Source organism: Sciurus carolinensis, chromosome X (assembly GCF_902686445.1).
Source record: "Sciurus carolinensis chromosome X, mSciCar1.2, whole genome shotgun sequence".
NCBI classification, from domain to species: Eukaryota; Metazoa; Chordata; class Mammalia; order Rodentia; family Sciuridae; genus Sciurus; species Sciurus carolinensis.
In genome coordinates, this window is record NC_062232.1 from 18,116,209 (window position 1) to 18,133,678 (window position 17,470).

Below are 17,470 nucleotides of genomic sequence, written 5' to 3' on the forward strand. Positions count from 1 at the left end.
GTAAAACTATATCCTATCATTGGAGTAATTTAGAATTTAAAGAAATTATGTCACCATTAATGCTGCTTAGCTGCTAGGTCTAGATCCAAGCTCTGTTCACAAGTACAATTTGAAAGTTCACATGCCCGAAAACAAGGATTTGGCAATGTTCTGAGCTTACAAACTACACCACATGCTTTCTCATCACCATCTTTTAGAGATATGTGGTTACAAGTATCTCTAAAATAGACTGACATTATACTACCAATAGCTAGTACTGACACACAAAGGCAACATTCTGATGCAAGGATGACAGCATCAATAAATGAACCTTTTACCGTGCTATTATAGGATAATAAATGACAAGGTAATGCTACTCCAATGAAGTAGCTACTGGAAATGTGTTTCAAACAACCCTATAAACTTAAAATATGGTGTGCCAAATTTAATGAAGCCATTCTATTTGAATATCACCTTAAAACACATTACATAATTAAGTCAAATACTGAATAAATGTCTTGAAACCTGGCTCCATGGTTATTCATGTTAAATTACTTCACTCATCATTCTTTTAAAATTCTAAACAAAGAATACTTTTGGTTAGTATGCTTTTAAAACAGACTGGTATTACAGTATCGGGTAACTGAAATTCTAGAACTATGCTTTAAGGAAATACATTAAAATATCTATTATTCCAATGTTTGCTTTTTCAAAAATACACTTCACATTTAAAACAGAGAAGAACCTTTTGTTCCAAATCTAAGGTGTTATAATATTCCAGGATGTGTTATTATACAATTACACTGGGTCAAAATTTATCCTGGATTGCAAACAATTTAGCAAATAGTATAAACAGTGATCTAGTTTTTGAAGGCACCCAAGTGAAAGAGAATGCATGTCTTTTGTCTGGTATTCATCATGGTTTTGCCTGGAAGATCTTACTTAAGCTAGAAAGAATGAGTACTTTCACCAAAAAAAGCAAAGATCCCCTACACACTATAAAGAAGTAATCTGGAATGCAGTCTCTGTAGTATAACAACAGACATGAGTATATTTAATAAGCATTCAGGTAAACTATAACCTCAACTACAGCAGAACTGAGTGATGATGAAGAGAAGGAGTCAGGAAAAAAGAAGCAAGATGTTATAATTCTTAAAACCTCAGGGGTCTCAGATATGAATCAAAATGATCATTATGATACACGGCCAAGATGAGTAAGAGGCTGCCAGTTAAAAAACACATTAATGCAGATCAAATACAGTTACAGAACTGGTTGAATGCCTCTTGTTATATATAAGTGGGGACTGTTATATGTCCAAAGGTATATACAGATTCTCATCCCTCTAATAGCTAAGTAGTATCCGTACAACCATTTTTACTAACTAATTATGAAAGAAAAATTAATCTGAATCAGTGATCATTTTGTTTGCCAAAAGAAGAGAAAATTTTGAGTTATGTTTGGAGGGAGAAAACATGTTTATACAAAGAGTTTAGGAAGAACTATTAATGATAACCATTAATAAGTTGAATGAATTTATGTATTCAAATAATTGCTGACTATACTAAACCCCATATGTGATAGCCATATCTTTCTTTCAGCATATCTGTTCTCAACAATGAATTACACCTTGATTTCTACTAAGCAATTTCTTTCCATTTTATGCTGTAATTTGATCATTGCTGACTTAAGTCAAGGTTTTTAAGGCTATATAGTGTTATCTTGTAAAATGTTCAGAGCAATTTGATTCTTCCTGTTCTTTCACACCTTCTATATGCTTTTTTGCAGTAATAATTTAAAAATTAAATTGTTTTTTCATGAAAAAGTGGAATCATTTTTGGTGAGTGTTAACTTGGATGGGTTTTAATTTTACAGCTGAATATTATTTAATTGTGTATATAATTTTACTACTTTTAAGTTAGTCTTTGTATTATCATGACATAACATTAAGAATGTTTTAAACAAAAGCAAGGAAACATATATCAAGGATCATATTTAGTAAATAACTTTGGCTCGCAAATTCTACTTCCTGTACCACAAGGAGATAGATGACTATAGAAAAGCACAAAGAGAAATGTGTAATGTATATGTCACAGAATGGTTTAAACCAACCAAAAGTTGAATATCATATAAATGTCTACCAGTAAGGGATATTAAAATTGTATGGAGCAAAGTAAGTTCCAAAATAGCAAATGTTATTCAATTCTACTTTTGTTAAAAAATGTATGTAGCTATGGAAGTCCAGAAGATACACAACACCATTAATGGTGGTTACATTAAAAGGAAGTGAAGGGCTGGGGTTGTAGCTCAGTGGTAGAGTGCTTGCCTAGCACGTGAGGCACTGGGTTCAATCCTCAGTACCACATAAAAAGAAATGAATAAAATGAAGGTATTGTGTCCATCTACAACTAAAAATATTTTAAAAAGGAAGTGAGAATTGTGATATGTTCTTTCATTTTTACACTTCTATTTCTTGAAATTTAGCAATAAACATGAGTTATTTTTATAAACAATAAAAACAGCAAAATACATGAATTTATTTATGAATGATATTTTCAATTAGAAGAACATGAACTTTATGAATTAACTAATTGGGATTGCTTATGATAGATGGAAAATTTCCACAGAACCACAGAATAATATTTAAAACAGTAAAAGGTGGTGATGGGGAAATGAAATCTACTTCGTTCATGCTATTTTTAGATGATTAGCAAAATCAAATACAAATATATTAATCAGATAGGTTGATAATTCGAGAATTACATTATATGCTGATTTTTGATTCAATGAATGACTTCAGTAGATATTCCACTTAAGCATTACCAGTTTCATATAGAAATTACTGAGTGGAATTGAATCCTGCTGAGTAATTTGCAACCTATATATAACATTTTTCTCAATAACATAGGCATGTTTTAGCTCTATCAGTCCTTTAGTATACACATGCCAATATATATAAAATATATAATAAATGCAAGTTAATAATTTTAAGGTTAGTTTTCCATTTTCTCTTTTAAGTTTCTGGCTATAGTTTTAAAAAAATATTAAGTATGATAGGCTTGAATGAGAACTCATATAAAGATATAATAATAATATGGAAAATTATTCTAAAGATACTAATAAGATGGAAAATGAAGGTATTCTTTCACTGACTATAATAAAAATTTCATGTGCTAGAAGATAAATGGAGCTTTGAAGGAATAAAGAAAGGGGTCCTAGTGGCTACTAATATAATAGTATAAGCCACTGCTATAAGAAGAAATCAAATAAGGCACACAATTTAAAGAGATAATAGGTCTGGATAAAAATGAAAAAAGTTCTAAGTTCCAAAAAGGGAATTGGTTGACTTGTGAGATAGTGGGCTCAATATCAAAAGAGATATTGCAATATTCTTGCTCAGGCCAAATAATTAGGTAGCTTCTAAAATCACAATACAGTTCAGCCCCCAAATGAGAGTGGGTAGGAACAAGTAAACACATAACAGTTTAGCCTAAGTAAAGGAATGTGGTCCTGTTATGTCTCTGCCTACGTGTCTTCCATCTTCTCTTCCTCTCACCACCAGTAAATGTAGGTGTTTCCTCTATGTTAAATATGAGACACTTTCTAATATTTTATGTTGTCTTCTTATAATAATCTTTTCTCTTTCACAATTTTCCATTAACAACTTCCTGCATATGACTCCAACATCTAACCACCTGTTTCCTAACAAGAGCTCTAGTCATACATTTTCTATTGTTCAGTTCATTGACACTAATAGCTTAGATGCTAAATGCTCTGAATAATCAAGGATCAACAATTCACTCTACTAGATCCTTCATGTCTATATTAAATTATTTTAACGTATATTTTTATTCTTACAACAGCCAATGAGGTAAGCTTTTAAACTGATTTTGCACTTGAAGAAATTGAAGTAAGAAAGTTTTTTTTTCTAGCCAAGATTACAAAGATAAGTGACAAAGCTAGAATTTATATTCAGGTCTGGTAGATTCTACAGCACAGTAAGTGTTTTCAACTGAACATCCACTGGTAACTCAAATAAAAGCAATATTTTAAAAACTCAAGCCCATTATTTCTTTGCTTTTATTCATTAAGATAACAATAAATGCACCAACAGGGTTTGAGTTTGGCATCTTATATGACTGTTTTCCTTTTTTAAATCCATGTACATGTTCTAAACATAGATGCTTGCAATTAATGCCTCTTCTTACTGCCTTAGTATCTACTGGGGTATCTACCTGCTAGACTTAAAACAGTCCTCACCTGCCTTTCTGCTTCTAGTCTTTTACAGGTCCAAAATATTGCTATGTGTAAAAGAATTCTGCCTTTCAAAATCTTTGATTAGCTTCCCAAAAGCCCAACTAAAGAAATACAGCTCATATAGCTCATTTTAACACTGGTACAGCTTTATCTGCAATTATTTCACTTTAATGTGAATTTCCAACCTTATAATGTGTTAAAATCATTGAGAAGGCTTGTTGAAAGGCATATTGCTGAGTTTTATCCCCCGAGTTTTTCATCAGGTGGGTCTGGAGTAGGGCCCCAAAATTTTTAAAAACACAAATTCCTAAGTGATGCTGATGCTACTGATCTGGGAACCACAGTTTGAGAACCACTATAAAAGATGATATGATCCTTGGAGGCAGTGACTGGCCTATGTCTAGAATATTTTAGGTGTTTAATGTTTTTTAGGACTGTACATAAAAATTCAAATTGCTACATATTTATTGTGTGGTTTATAGTATGGATACAATGTTGAATGCAACACAATCTGTGCCTCATTAACACATTAATTCCCATTTTTAATTTTGCAAATATTCAACAAAATTAACATAGGTACATTAAAATAGGTTGAAATCATAATATAGAGCTTACATATTATTATAATTTTCATAGAATATTTTCTTATTCTTATATAATTACATTACATATTGTATTTAAATTTTTGTAGGGGCTCCATATCTGGGATGTTAGGACAAAATAGGTTAAAGAGCATAATAACCAAGGGGGAGAGATGAGCAGGTGAATAAACATTTAGTATACAGTGAGAGATACCTTAACAGAGTAAATACAGGATACAGTGGGTACACCCAAAAGAAGCACTTAACTCATCCCATTCTTGAGGGTTCAGACAAGGTTTCCAACTAGTCTAAGCTTAACTCCTTAGGATTTAGATGAGTGAAGGGGATATGGAAGTTGAAGGAGTGAAGAAAGCTGTGGGATAAAGTATCACCAAGTTTGAACAACTTTCAGTAGTTTAACAGGCTAGGATGACAGAACTAGTGAAGGAGTAATGAGGCAGGAGAAAGAAACAGAGGTCAGATGCTTATAAAAATCTTTTTAAAAATGAATAACTGAGTAGTTGAGTAGTAAGTGTATGATTTCCTCAAACACTGTGCTTTTCTTTTCAGCTGTATCTTTGCAAAAACACTCTTTCCTCGGCTTTTTATTTTTGTCTCACTTATAAAATCTTATCATCTATAAAGGCTCATCTCACATACAATATCCATCATAAAATCTTTTCTCACAACCATTTCCTCATGTGAATCTCATAATACACTGTATCTAGTGATTTTTTTGTGCATTGTTGTTAAATGTTGTTATAGTTACACGTTTTTCCTCACCCTCTCCACTTACCCTCACAAAACTGGATTTATACCTTGTAATCAAAAAGGTGCCTTACAAATGGTAAACAGTTAATCAATATTTGTTAATGCTTCAATTAGTGAGATGATGTGGTGTCACAAGAACTAAATGTTTCAAAGACAATAAAGTACACTTAAACTCCAAAGGAAGGCTTAGTTTTATATGTAAAATCAAGTTGTATTAAATTTTTCTCTACATGCAATATAATTAAAATCTACCTCATAAAAGATTAAATGAGCTCTCATCCAAAAAGTAATATACTTTATACTAAAGTTATATGTAGACATTCTTTAACCCCCAAATTACCAATACACTTTCAAACACTTGAAAGAATTTTGTCTATGTTGGATACTCAAGATCTAAAGTCACTGTGATGTGATTATGACAAGGAATAGAACATAGTTTCTATTTGTCTTAGAAGAACAATCAATAAATGCCAATTAAGAAGGTTTTTCCAGAAAATATTTGTAGTGGTTGCAAATAGTTAAAGTTTCTCTTTCTCAGTATTTTCATAGAAGAGTTCATTTACATGAATTTCGTGGGCTGGGAAAAATCTTTAAAAAAATCATAGGCTTCTTACACAAAATATGCCTTATTATTAGCTACAGATAATGTTTTCCACAAATGCTGAACTTAACTTCCTCATTAGACAAGGTAGCAGAAATGTCTTCAGTTGATGTCTGATCTTATCATTTACTAATTTATATATAATCCCCAAAACATACATTAAAATTTATTTCATATACAACATAAATAGGATTAAAATTTCCCAAGAAAGTCACTAAGATACCCCAAATGCTAAAACCCAGAGGTCCTGCTTTCTTCTGAATGGGGCCTGTAATTATTTTAATCAGGCTGAAGTGGACATCACATGCTGCTGGGTGAATGACAACATAATTGGGCAGGTCATGGACAAATGGTTGCCAGGATTAGGTGCACAAGAGACTGGGGTTGGCGGAATGAAGAGATGAGAGGTTTCCTTTTCTTCGGGCACAGAGAGGAAAGAAGTTGTCAGTGACCCTGTTATGACTTGCCGTGGCCTGTTTTCCAAATAACACAAGGTGAATTATTTGACCAAAATATTAAAAGATAATCTCTACTCTAGGTCCCAAGTAGTCAAAGTTACAAATAAGTAAGCATAAAGGTAATAAGTTAAGCCTGTCAACCTAGGCCTTAACCTCTTTCATGGCTATTTTTGTAGTACAAGAGAGCATCTTTATACACATAGTTAGGAAGATAGGATATTTTTAAAAATATTTTCCAAGTTATTACCCTTTGTAAGACAAAAAAGATATTATCAACATTTACACATGCTCTTATTCACAGGTTGTAATGTAGAAATGATACTTGTTCACTAGGAAATTTCAGACTTTGAGGTATGCCCATAGGAATGTCTATGAGTCAAGCTATAATCCAGATGTCCTCCTCTCTTTTTAAAATCACCGAAGATACATCTTTCAGTATACAACCTATCACATTATGGTTTATGACACCGTCTGCCAAATTTTTGGTGCTGAGATATTTATCATATGGTTCTTTTCCTTCATATTACTAAAAACTTATTGAAGTATCTGATAAGTTAATCATTTTGAAATAATGACTACCTCTTTCTTCAGTGAAACAAGCTATATAGAGGAAATACCATATAGTTAGTTGTAAGCATTTCAGAAGTAATGAGTAGACACAGACTGTCTTTCAAAGATTCTAGAAGCACTAAATTTTGAGCACTTATCTACAAAATTCACCTTCACCTAAATTCATTGTTAACAAACTATTATTCAAAAAAATCTTACAAAATTTAACTCTAGTACATTTGGAGCAATTCTAATTTTGCTTTCACAAACATTCATTCACTGAATAGAAATGAAAATTTCTCATGGCTCAAACATAAGCTAAAGGGTATCATGCAGTTACAAACTATGCAAATAAGTGATTTTAATCCTAGATAGAGTAATTTGAATAGTTAATTCAGAGTGTTCAGAAATTTCCCAAGGTTTACCCACTTGAAATAAAATCTTAATATTGATATTTCACAAACACAAGTAGAATAGATAGTCTTGGAGAGAAAATAAAAGAAGGAATAGAATAATTAAAGATTTTATTTTAATTAGGGAAATTCTGTTAATTCATTGAATGACTATCTCACATTCTCAATTCTAAAAGGCACTGATCCAGTGAAATAAGAGTAGGTGAAGGCATTTATTGTTTTTTTTAATGATTTTTTTTTTCTCATGGCTTAATTTTACTATAAAAATGTGGACTATGTTGAGGTTTAATTTAAATAAAAATGTTTTAATACTTATTATTTTCATGTGAATTCTGCAGTCATGTATATAATGTATGTGTATATAATATGTACATATATGTATGTGTGCAGTATTTAAGGAACAAGCTCTAACAGAGTACATAATTTCTCACTGCCAAAGGTGAACAGGGAGTCCAAGAGAGCCAATTTGAACACTCCAAAAAGTTTGTATTTTTCCCATGGAATGTGTTCATAAATCATCAAGAAATTCTGAGGGTTACATCAGAATTTCTTGATTGATTTATAAGGAGGCTCATGGCAGAAACAAAATAGTAATCATAATTTTTTCTTTTAAGTTTCATGAACTCCTATACAGTTCTCACCAAAGGTGGTGACTTTCTGTGCCCTGTTCTTTGTGCTGTTTTCTGTAACCTAGCACTTATATTAAGTGTATCCTTTGTATTGCTGATGTCTCTGCTTCTGTGGTAAGCTGATTCCAAAGTTATGGGTGTAGTTCAGCATCTTTAATATACCCATATTCCATTTCAATACGGCATTTGGTAACAATGTGGTTTCTGAAGGCCAAATGTTTATATTGGAGGTTTCATGGTCTTTATTCCTTTATTCTATGCTATATGAAACTAAATTAGACTCAATTCATCATTATTCATGAAGTCCTCAGACTTCTCCGAACATATACATGACTGGGTCTGAAAGCCTCTGCTAGGGAGAGAATAGGAAGAAATCATATCATAGTGAGGGGTGAAATTGTGGAGTAAACCTCTGTACTACATAAATTCAGTACTCAAAAGAACAGTAACATATTTCAAAAGATTTTAAACTAAATTTTTGTAGAGATATTGAATGAATTAAAATTTAAAACTATTTTATGTATAAATTTGGAAATTAATAAATTTTAGTTACTTTCCTGTACTTCATTTCTATTATTCTTTTTAAAATAATGGAAATGTATTTTTAAATAAAAAAAGAAGAGAGTCCTAGTCACCAAAGCTGAGGGATGAAACAAAACCTCATTATCTCAAAATCAAAAACTCCATTTTAAAAAGAATTCTGAGGAAACATTAATATTTGTTTATGAAAGATTCATAATTAAATTCAATTTAGGCACCCAAATGATAAAAGTAAAAAGCAACCCAAAACTTGACATTCAAAAAATAGCATACTTAAAATTTTATTTTAAAATATCACTAGTAGTGGGGATAGGGAGGATGATAGAATGAGACAGACATTATTACCCTATATGTTTGTATGATTACACTACTGGTGTGACTCAGAACCATGTACAGCCAGAGGAATGAGAAGTTATGCTCTATTTGTGTACATTGTGTCAAAATGAATTCTACTGGCATGGATAACCAATTAGAACAAATAAAAAATTTTAAAAATGCTATTAGTAGACACTTAACAAAGATATACTTATTTGAAAATACTTATAAGTATCGCAATATATGTCTATATTTACCAAAACACAAAAAAAGCACTTTAAATCTTTGTTAATTAATGGTCATGGTTTAAGAACTTCCATAATATCTCTTAATACTTTCAATGCATCAGTTGTTTCTAGAAATTATTTTACCAGAATTCTGGCAACTCAGACAAAATGGTAACACAAAGTCGGCTCTAAATGGGACCATGATGAACTCTATATACCATTTGTCCCATTTAAAATTGTATTAAGCCCAGTATTCGGGTAAAAAAATGTAGAAGGTACAGTATGAAAAGAAATGTAATGAGTGGTCATATTACCTACAATTTCAGTTGTGCTGATCAACAATATAATTTAGTGAATGAAATCTATATTTGAATCCTAAGGCTAAATAATCTAAAAGAATTTAAGATTACTGTCACCATCTCTGACTTTTTATTATATGGTGTTCCACAGTCTTTCCCTTTCATGTAATATTTTTTCAGGTAGTTAAATGTTTCTACCAGTTTGTCTATGCTTACTATGTATAGGGAGAGGATTAGGCAATTTTGACTGGCAAGAAAGAGTAGGAAAAAGGCTGAGGTTACTGATACTGATTCGCAAATGAGCTACACACTTATGTTAATAAACTAGAGTTGGTAAGAACTTCAGGTAATATATTGTAAACATACAAAATAGTAACCTATAAAGAAACTTTTTAAAAATTTACACAAAATGACTAGTTCATATTTAACTGTACCTTGACACTGAAAGATATATTCTATTAATAAAAATAAGAGCAACCATTTTAAAAAGCATTTACTCTTACTGGTGAAGTTAGTAAGAACTGTACTAATAAGAAAGAAATCAGACTGGAGATCTGCAAAGAAAATAAGATGGTTAACAGGAAGTTATCATTCTTAAGGTACCATTTAACTCATCTCCTCTATGTAAGAACTTAAGATAATAACTTTTAGTTTGATAATAGAAAAATAATATTAAATTGGATGATATAGTAATGAATTGATTTCTCTAGGCAAAATAAAAATACAATTTATGTCAACATACGGTACTTCAAATCCAGTTTCCATACAATTCATCAAAACCAAAATGTTCAATGTAAAATAAAAAAAAAACCTGATCAGCTCACAAACTACCTGCTATATAAGATGAATCCAAAATAAAGTATTAATATGAGTAACTGAAATCTATGGTACATCGTTTCCCTTAATTTTTGTTAAATGTGTCTTCATAATTCCTTCCCTTCTAAATGAAAATAATTTATGGGTTCTGTTTAGAATACCAATTTCTTAATCCTAATACTGTTATTTTAGGTTTTCATAACTATTTATTAAACATATGTTAAACACCATGATAATATAATTATTCACGTTATTTTAGTCCAGTAACATCTTGGGTTTACAGGAATAATACATGAGATATACTAGAAACACTGCCATAGAAGGTCTCAGTTTTCAATACTTTAGGTGTAAATAATATTAAGATAAATACTTTCTCCTTTGAGAAAGAAGACAGAAGAAAATAGGCAAGAGTAAAGAAAACAGAGCAAGGCAAAGAATGGAGCAATTGAGAAGAAATAAGTCAATTGAGAAGAGATGAAAATGGTAAAGGAAAGGAGAAGAAAAGTAATAGGAAGCAAAACTAAAAATAAAGACCTAAATTTAGTAAACTAGAAAAGAGAAAGCACTTTTTATGTCACGTGATGTCATAATACTGATTAATCTCAATGAGCCACTCATTTCTGCTAAAATCCAGGGAAAGGATGGTAGGGTAAGAGAGAGAAAAAAGCACAGATGAACTTTAATGGGTCACCACACTCTCATCCACTGATTATGTTGTTTCCCATTTGAACAATATTCTCCTGTTCTGGGGCTTAAAGAAACAAAAATCTGGTAATAGAGTTAAAAATGAGAGGCTAGAGTAAGAATAAGAGAAAATAAAAGAGACACACAAATGAAGTTAGAAGGAACTTTCCAGATGACTCAGTAGTCCTTCAATCTGTTCCCTTCCTCCCACCCTTTCTGCCATCACTTTCAAGTCTTGCTCAATTATGTTTACCATTTTGAGGGTAAAAAAAATCCACTTGCTTATAATACTTATTTTCCATCTTTCACTAATTATTGTTCAACATTATGACTATCTGCTGCAATCTATCTTCTTAACTATCCCAACCTGGATATTTTCCATTCCTGCAGCCTTTACAGGCACATCTATTGAACCATTTCTTGCCTTAATGGTCATCAGGTTCCAGAAGACCTTTCAAAATAGCAGTGAATATGTTTGATTATTAACACAAAGAAAAGAAAAATTTTCCAAATGCTGAATTTAACCACCACATATGCCTCTCTTTTCAACTGATATTCCTAAGAAGAAAATATCTGTTTTTAGTATGGATAGAATCTTTAGAACACGTTCACACCAAAAACAGTATTAACATCAAATTTAACAGATTCCTCAGGAATATGCCCAAATTTTGAATCAGTATAATTAGTTTCATCGGCTAGAAAAGTGCATCATGAGGGCAGAGTAGATTGTTCAAAGTTTGCCGAAGTATCTCCCAGGGAGAGGACAGGCAGATGAAGTGGAAAAAATCTTGGGGGATTCCAGCAGCCTTTGAGGAGTTGGATCTTCAGAGGAAGGGAAGACATGCAATAGGACTCAGTCTGCTTTGCTTGGATGTTCATGATTTTTTCTTCTTCCTACCTGGCAGCCACAGATTCTCAGCCACAGAAATATGTTGATTTGAAAAGTTTAAAAGCCACTTTTAATAAAGCATATAGCGACATGAAAAAGGACATATGACTTCCAGTTTCACTTCAAATAAGAAAATATACTTTTTTAAAGAAGATCAACCTAGAAACATGCATATCTAATTGGACATCGTGAAGATATATCATATTAGCAATTTAAAAATATATTTAAATTAATCTGTGATCCATTCAACTTTCTCTGACCCTCAGAGAAAAGATTCAAGTTGTTTTTCTATGGATCTTAGGGAAAAAAATCAGATTAAATATATATATATATATATATATATATATATATATATATATAAAACTTTCTGTAGTAGCAGGAAAATTTTAAATTACAGAAAAATGTGAAATGATTTATTCAACATCCTAAACAATAAAATTTAACATTCATCTTTTCATTTTTGAGTCTAAATTGGTATAGAATAATACTGATAATATCTCACTGTTCTGATGAATTAATGAATAAATTAAAGAATATTAATGATGTATTTAAATGTATTAGGAAATACCTTAATGCATCATCATAACCAACTCCTAATGTCCATTATGATGAAGGACGATATAGAAGGAATGATTGTAGACTATAAAAAATTTATACCTATTAGAATTAATTTATCTACCTACCAATCCTTTTGTAGTAACAAAACCCAGAGACTTTCCATTTTACCACCTCTATATATTGTCTAATAAGTTAAAAGCACTTTATAAAACACAACATAGCTGACGATAAGAAGAGGCCAGACTAGGTTGTATTTAATGAAATTCATCATTCTTGCAGAAGTATGCCTCTCACTTGAACACAAGAAAATCTGGTAACTGGTTACATTACTAAATGAGAATATTTTCAAGAAATTCAACATTTTTTTCCTGTCTCCATTATAACCCCAAATCAATTTATTGGTTCTAGTAGAAGCCTGCCAAGCAACAGAACTCCAACTGACCCAACTATTGTAGCATGTAAAAGAGAAGAGGTAGGAAATTTAATTACTATTGAGTTCCTCATGTGTGCCAGCATTTTTGATAGGTGTTTTACATATTTTATCTATTTGAGGGAAACGAGCCCAGTGAAGAAATGGCAGTAAAGTTAAATTTCAACCATATTTCTAGTTTCAGTTCAGCTAGCTGTTTCAAAACTCGAGTAAGGTAAAATTTCACTTTCTTTCCTCTTTACCCTTGGCCCCATGTAATCTCTCACTGAATCTGAGATTTACTCAAATGCTTATTAGAATTCATCCACTTTTGGTTGATAATCTTATAATTTGAATTTTGAAAGGGTATAATAAAACTGAAGGAAGAGCATGGAGAAAGCTTTGAGTTGTGGGTAAGTCATCATTCTAAGTCTCAATTTTCACATACACCTTCTTTGCAGGATTACCAAAAGGAGTGAATTAAATAAAATATGTAAAACACTTAATATGATGCTTGGCACATTGTAAGAGCACAACAGTTGTTAGCTATGGTTATTATTATCACAAAAGGTAAACCAATTCTCAGTTAACATGACTCACTTAAAGTCATAAGTCAATTCCACAGTAAAATCTAGAATCATGCTTCCCCAACCAACACTTTGCAGTTTTTAGTATTTTAGAATGTTCCTGTGATGCAAAGATGTATTTCCACATTCTTGTAGTATTTAAAAGTTGCTAATCATTATAGATTTTATTAGTTCATTTGTAGACTTTTAAAAACTTTCACATTCATTTGATAAACATCAGAATCTTTGCGCCACAAAGAGTATCCTTCAAACAATTTTATTTTTTATTAGAGGCCATCTTCTATTCTCTTAGAATTAATCAAGTAGAATTAATTCATGCAGAAATGGTTCAACAGAAGTCACATTTGTTATTGTCTTATTGTAGAAACAAAAGCAGTATGAACATTAGAAGAGGAAAGAGCTGCTCATCTACTGAAACAGTTGCTTTATCCCACTTGCCCAAATCCTCTATTATGGTACAAGAAACTTCCATCAGGACAACCACTTTGTACAGTTTCTAGTAATGAGAACAGAAAATCATCAAAACTGTCATAGAGCAGAAAGGTTTTGTTTATTACCAACACTTTATTATTCAGTGCCCACCATAAAATCATATATTAAATTTTTAAATTTTCATCAACTTTTACTCTACTTACAATGAACGTACTAAAGAAACATGATGACTTTAATTATCAGTGGTTAGGAGCCTTTATAAAGTATCACTGAGAAAAATCAGTCTTTTCATAAAGTTTCTATTATTATGAGATGCAAAAGCAAATTTAGTTAAATGGTGTAACATGAAATAATTACTCACTCTGAACAGTTAGTAAGCTGTAAATAGAATACTTATTTAAAAAATTCCATACTTTTTTCAGATGAAGATTATTACCTCTTTTTTTTATATAATATACTTTAGTTTGTCAGAAGGGAAAAATGAATCAACAGAGACATTAAATAGTAAAAATTAAGAATATATAATGTTCATTTTCTACATCTAAAATTAATAACAAATCTACCACAGGGACAGAATACCACTTTATTCAATGGATTTATGAGGGGCATAGGACAAGAAAATTTTATGAACTTATTTATTTAAGGGCAATAGTTTTAAAACTAAAACTATAGTCCCCGTTTGGGAAATGAGTCAATTCTGCTATTAAAGATTAGAATTTTTATAAAAATATACATCTAAAATAAAATCTCACTACACTTTAATGAGCTAATCAATGTTAAAGCAGATAAAATAACGTATGCTGTTACAAAACATAGCTACCATAATTCAATAATTTGTAAAAATGGAACTTCTGAAAGTTACACCAGAAAACGTTGAATTCATATACATCATAACTTTAATTTCTGTTCTAAAATTGTTAACCCAGTTCAAGGAGTATATATTATTATCCTATATTGTCATTATAGAAAATGCATATCCAAGTTCCACCATCACCAATATTTTTTCAGTTTCTTTTAAAGCTATGCCTCATATTGCATCAAAAAATTAACAAGAATGGTTATTCGGTTTTTTTTAAAAGGGCTATTCAATTAGTTTATGTACAAAAAGGCATTTCCTTTCATTGGTATTCTTTCAAGTGTTAGCAAATTTTTAAATCAGTTCCTCCCACTGACTCTTAAGGTAATTATACATACCACAGTCTGATGATTAACTTGAATCACTTCATCGCCAGCATGGATTTTCTTACACCGATCTGCAGGTGACTGAATTTAACATAAAAGAAATGATAAAGAACATAAATTTTATCATTATTGCCTTTATCTGGAAACACTACAGAAAGTTCAGCTCCTTTAGATACTTTTTGAAGACTATCTTTAAATTCTAAAATATTTTAAAATTTAAACATAGGGCTGGGGATGTAGCTCAGTGGTAAAACACTTGCCTAGCATGCAGGACCCCCAGGGTTTGATCCTTAGCACCATGTAAGAAAACTTTAATCTTTAAGGAATTAAACTAACAAAACCTATTATTGGTATTTAATATATCGTTTTAATTCTATTTATAGCCAATGACAGGAAATAGAAATGCAAAATAATATATAGATATTTGTGTTTTAAAAGAACATGCTTCTGAGAGCATTAAGAGAAAAACAGTAATTGGTATTAACTTTGCAGACTTTATTTAGGCAACTGTGCTGTGCTCTACTGGGCAACTGCTTCAAAAATATATTTCAAAATATTATCTTTTTTACATTGACCTTTTCCATTTAATATAAATAATTCACATTAACCTCAGCAAATGAGTATTTTCAAGTACATGTATATGACCAGAATCAAAGCTTTAAGGTCTGATAACCAAATTACAAATTTGTTTCACCATTAATAACACCAATTCAGAATAATCTAGAAAAATGAATTAAAATATGAATAGCATCTAGCTCAAAATAGCTTACACTCTATCTATCTAGTTACAAGAGCATGCTTTTTCTTATGTTTAACACAGGGTAATATGCTGGCCAAACAAAGCCATACTAAACAAACTAAAATGCAAACAATTATATAGGATATAGCAATTCCATCACTTTACTTCTTTAGTCCCACATGAAATTAAAAACAAGAACAAACAAAAAGCAACTTGTAACTTAATGTTGACAAATTTCAAGAAGTCTTTTGGAAACTAAAATGTGATTTAGGACAGAAATTTTGTAACATTGTAGGTGTGGGTAATGAAGTTAAAATAGTATCTTTTCTTTTCCCATAAAGACTATTTATTATTGATTATATGCATGTTTAGGCATTTTAATATGGCATTATACCTTCATATTTTGAACACCCAGAAAATGTTTTATATAAAAATGTTTATCAAATCAACTATAAATGTAGTTATATTACTCATTAATATCTACTGAAACCTGAAGAATGATGACATGGTGACAGAATCTGCAAAGTAAAATGCTACTTTTGAGACTCTGGAATAGGATTAATTTTAAAAGTAATTTTTAGTTACTTTATATTTGATCCAATTCAAATTTCTAATTATTTCAAAAACAAAGTTTTGAAACAATATTAACTTTAACTCACCAAGTTTTTAAAAATTCACAAAATTATTCTCCATAGGGCAAAATTCAAGATAAGACACCATTCCAAGGAATTCCAGTTATTGAATTTATGACAAAATATATTGTTAAGGGGTAGATTCATCTATATGAACCCAACTCTAAGAAAATATCATATTTCACAGCACCTTTAGGAGGCAGGCATATTACCTAATCAGATTAGTACTGATTAGGTACTGTAATGATTCTGAAAAGACTGTAAATCATTATTACAACTATAGTCAGTTCCTGGGTTATTTGTTTCATTACTGATCTTTTAAAAGGAGAATATGGAAGACAACTATCAAGCAAATGGCTCTATTCATGATGTAAAAAAATGATGACTGGTATACAAAATAAAAAGATAATGATAAAACTTTTTGCACAGGTCAGTGTAAAAAGGAGTAAGTCACATAAAGTATGACTAAACACTTAATTAGATAAGTGTTAAAGTGGATCCTAGAGATCATGTTGTCCAAACTACTCATTTTTTAAATTTATTGGTTCTTTTTAGCTATACATAATAGTAGAAGCCATTTTAGCATAATTATAAAAAGCATGGAATATATATTGTTCTAATTCACTCCCCATATAAGAAAATAAAAAAAAAACTAGAGTACAGTAAAGCAAAATATAACTTACCCACTTTTATGAGAAGCTTTACTAAGACTCAACATAGAATTGCTAATTATAAATGACTGAGGATAACAAAAATAGTAAAATATTTTCAAGAAGAACCAAAGGATGAACTATTAAAACATGATTCAGATTTTAACTACTTCTAGATCAATCTTTCCTTTGATCATTAATTTATCAAATATTGCTGAGTAATTAATATGATCAAGGCATAGTGCTCAACCATTGTTTTTCACAGATCTCAGACA

General features: G+C 30.8%; 1 protein-coding gene across 5 annotated transcripts in view; it reads right to left on the bottom strand.

The window, feature by feature from the left end:
• The window catches only part of Cnksr2 (connector enhancer of kinase suppressor of Ras 2), a 275,785-nt gene that overhangs the window by 125,727 nt on the left and 132,588 nt on the right, over positions 1-17,470 (bottom strand). For all 5 annotated transcript variants that reach the window (XM_047535710.1, XM_047535709.1, XM_047535712.1 and 2 more), the window contains exon 8: positions 15,187-15,255. In XM_047535710.1, coding sequence (XP_047391666.1) covers positions 15,187-15,255 — 69 coding nt within the window. The remainder of the gene's footprint in view (positions 1-15,186; positions 15,256-17,470) is intronic.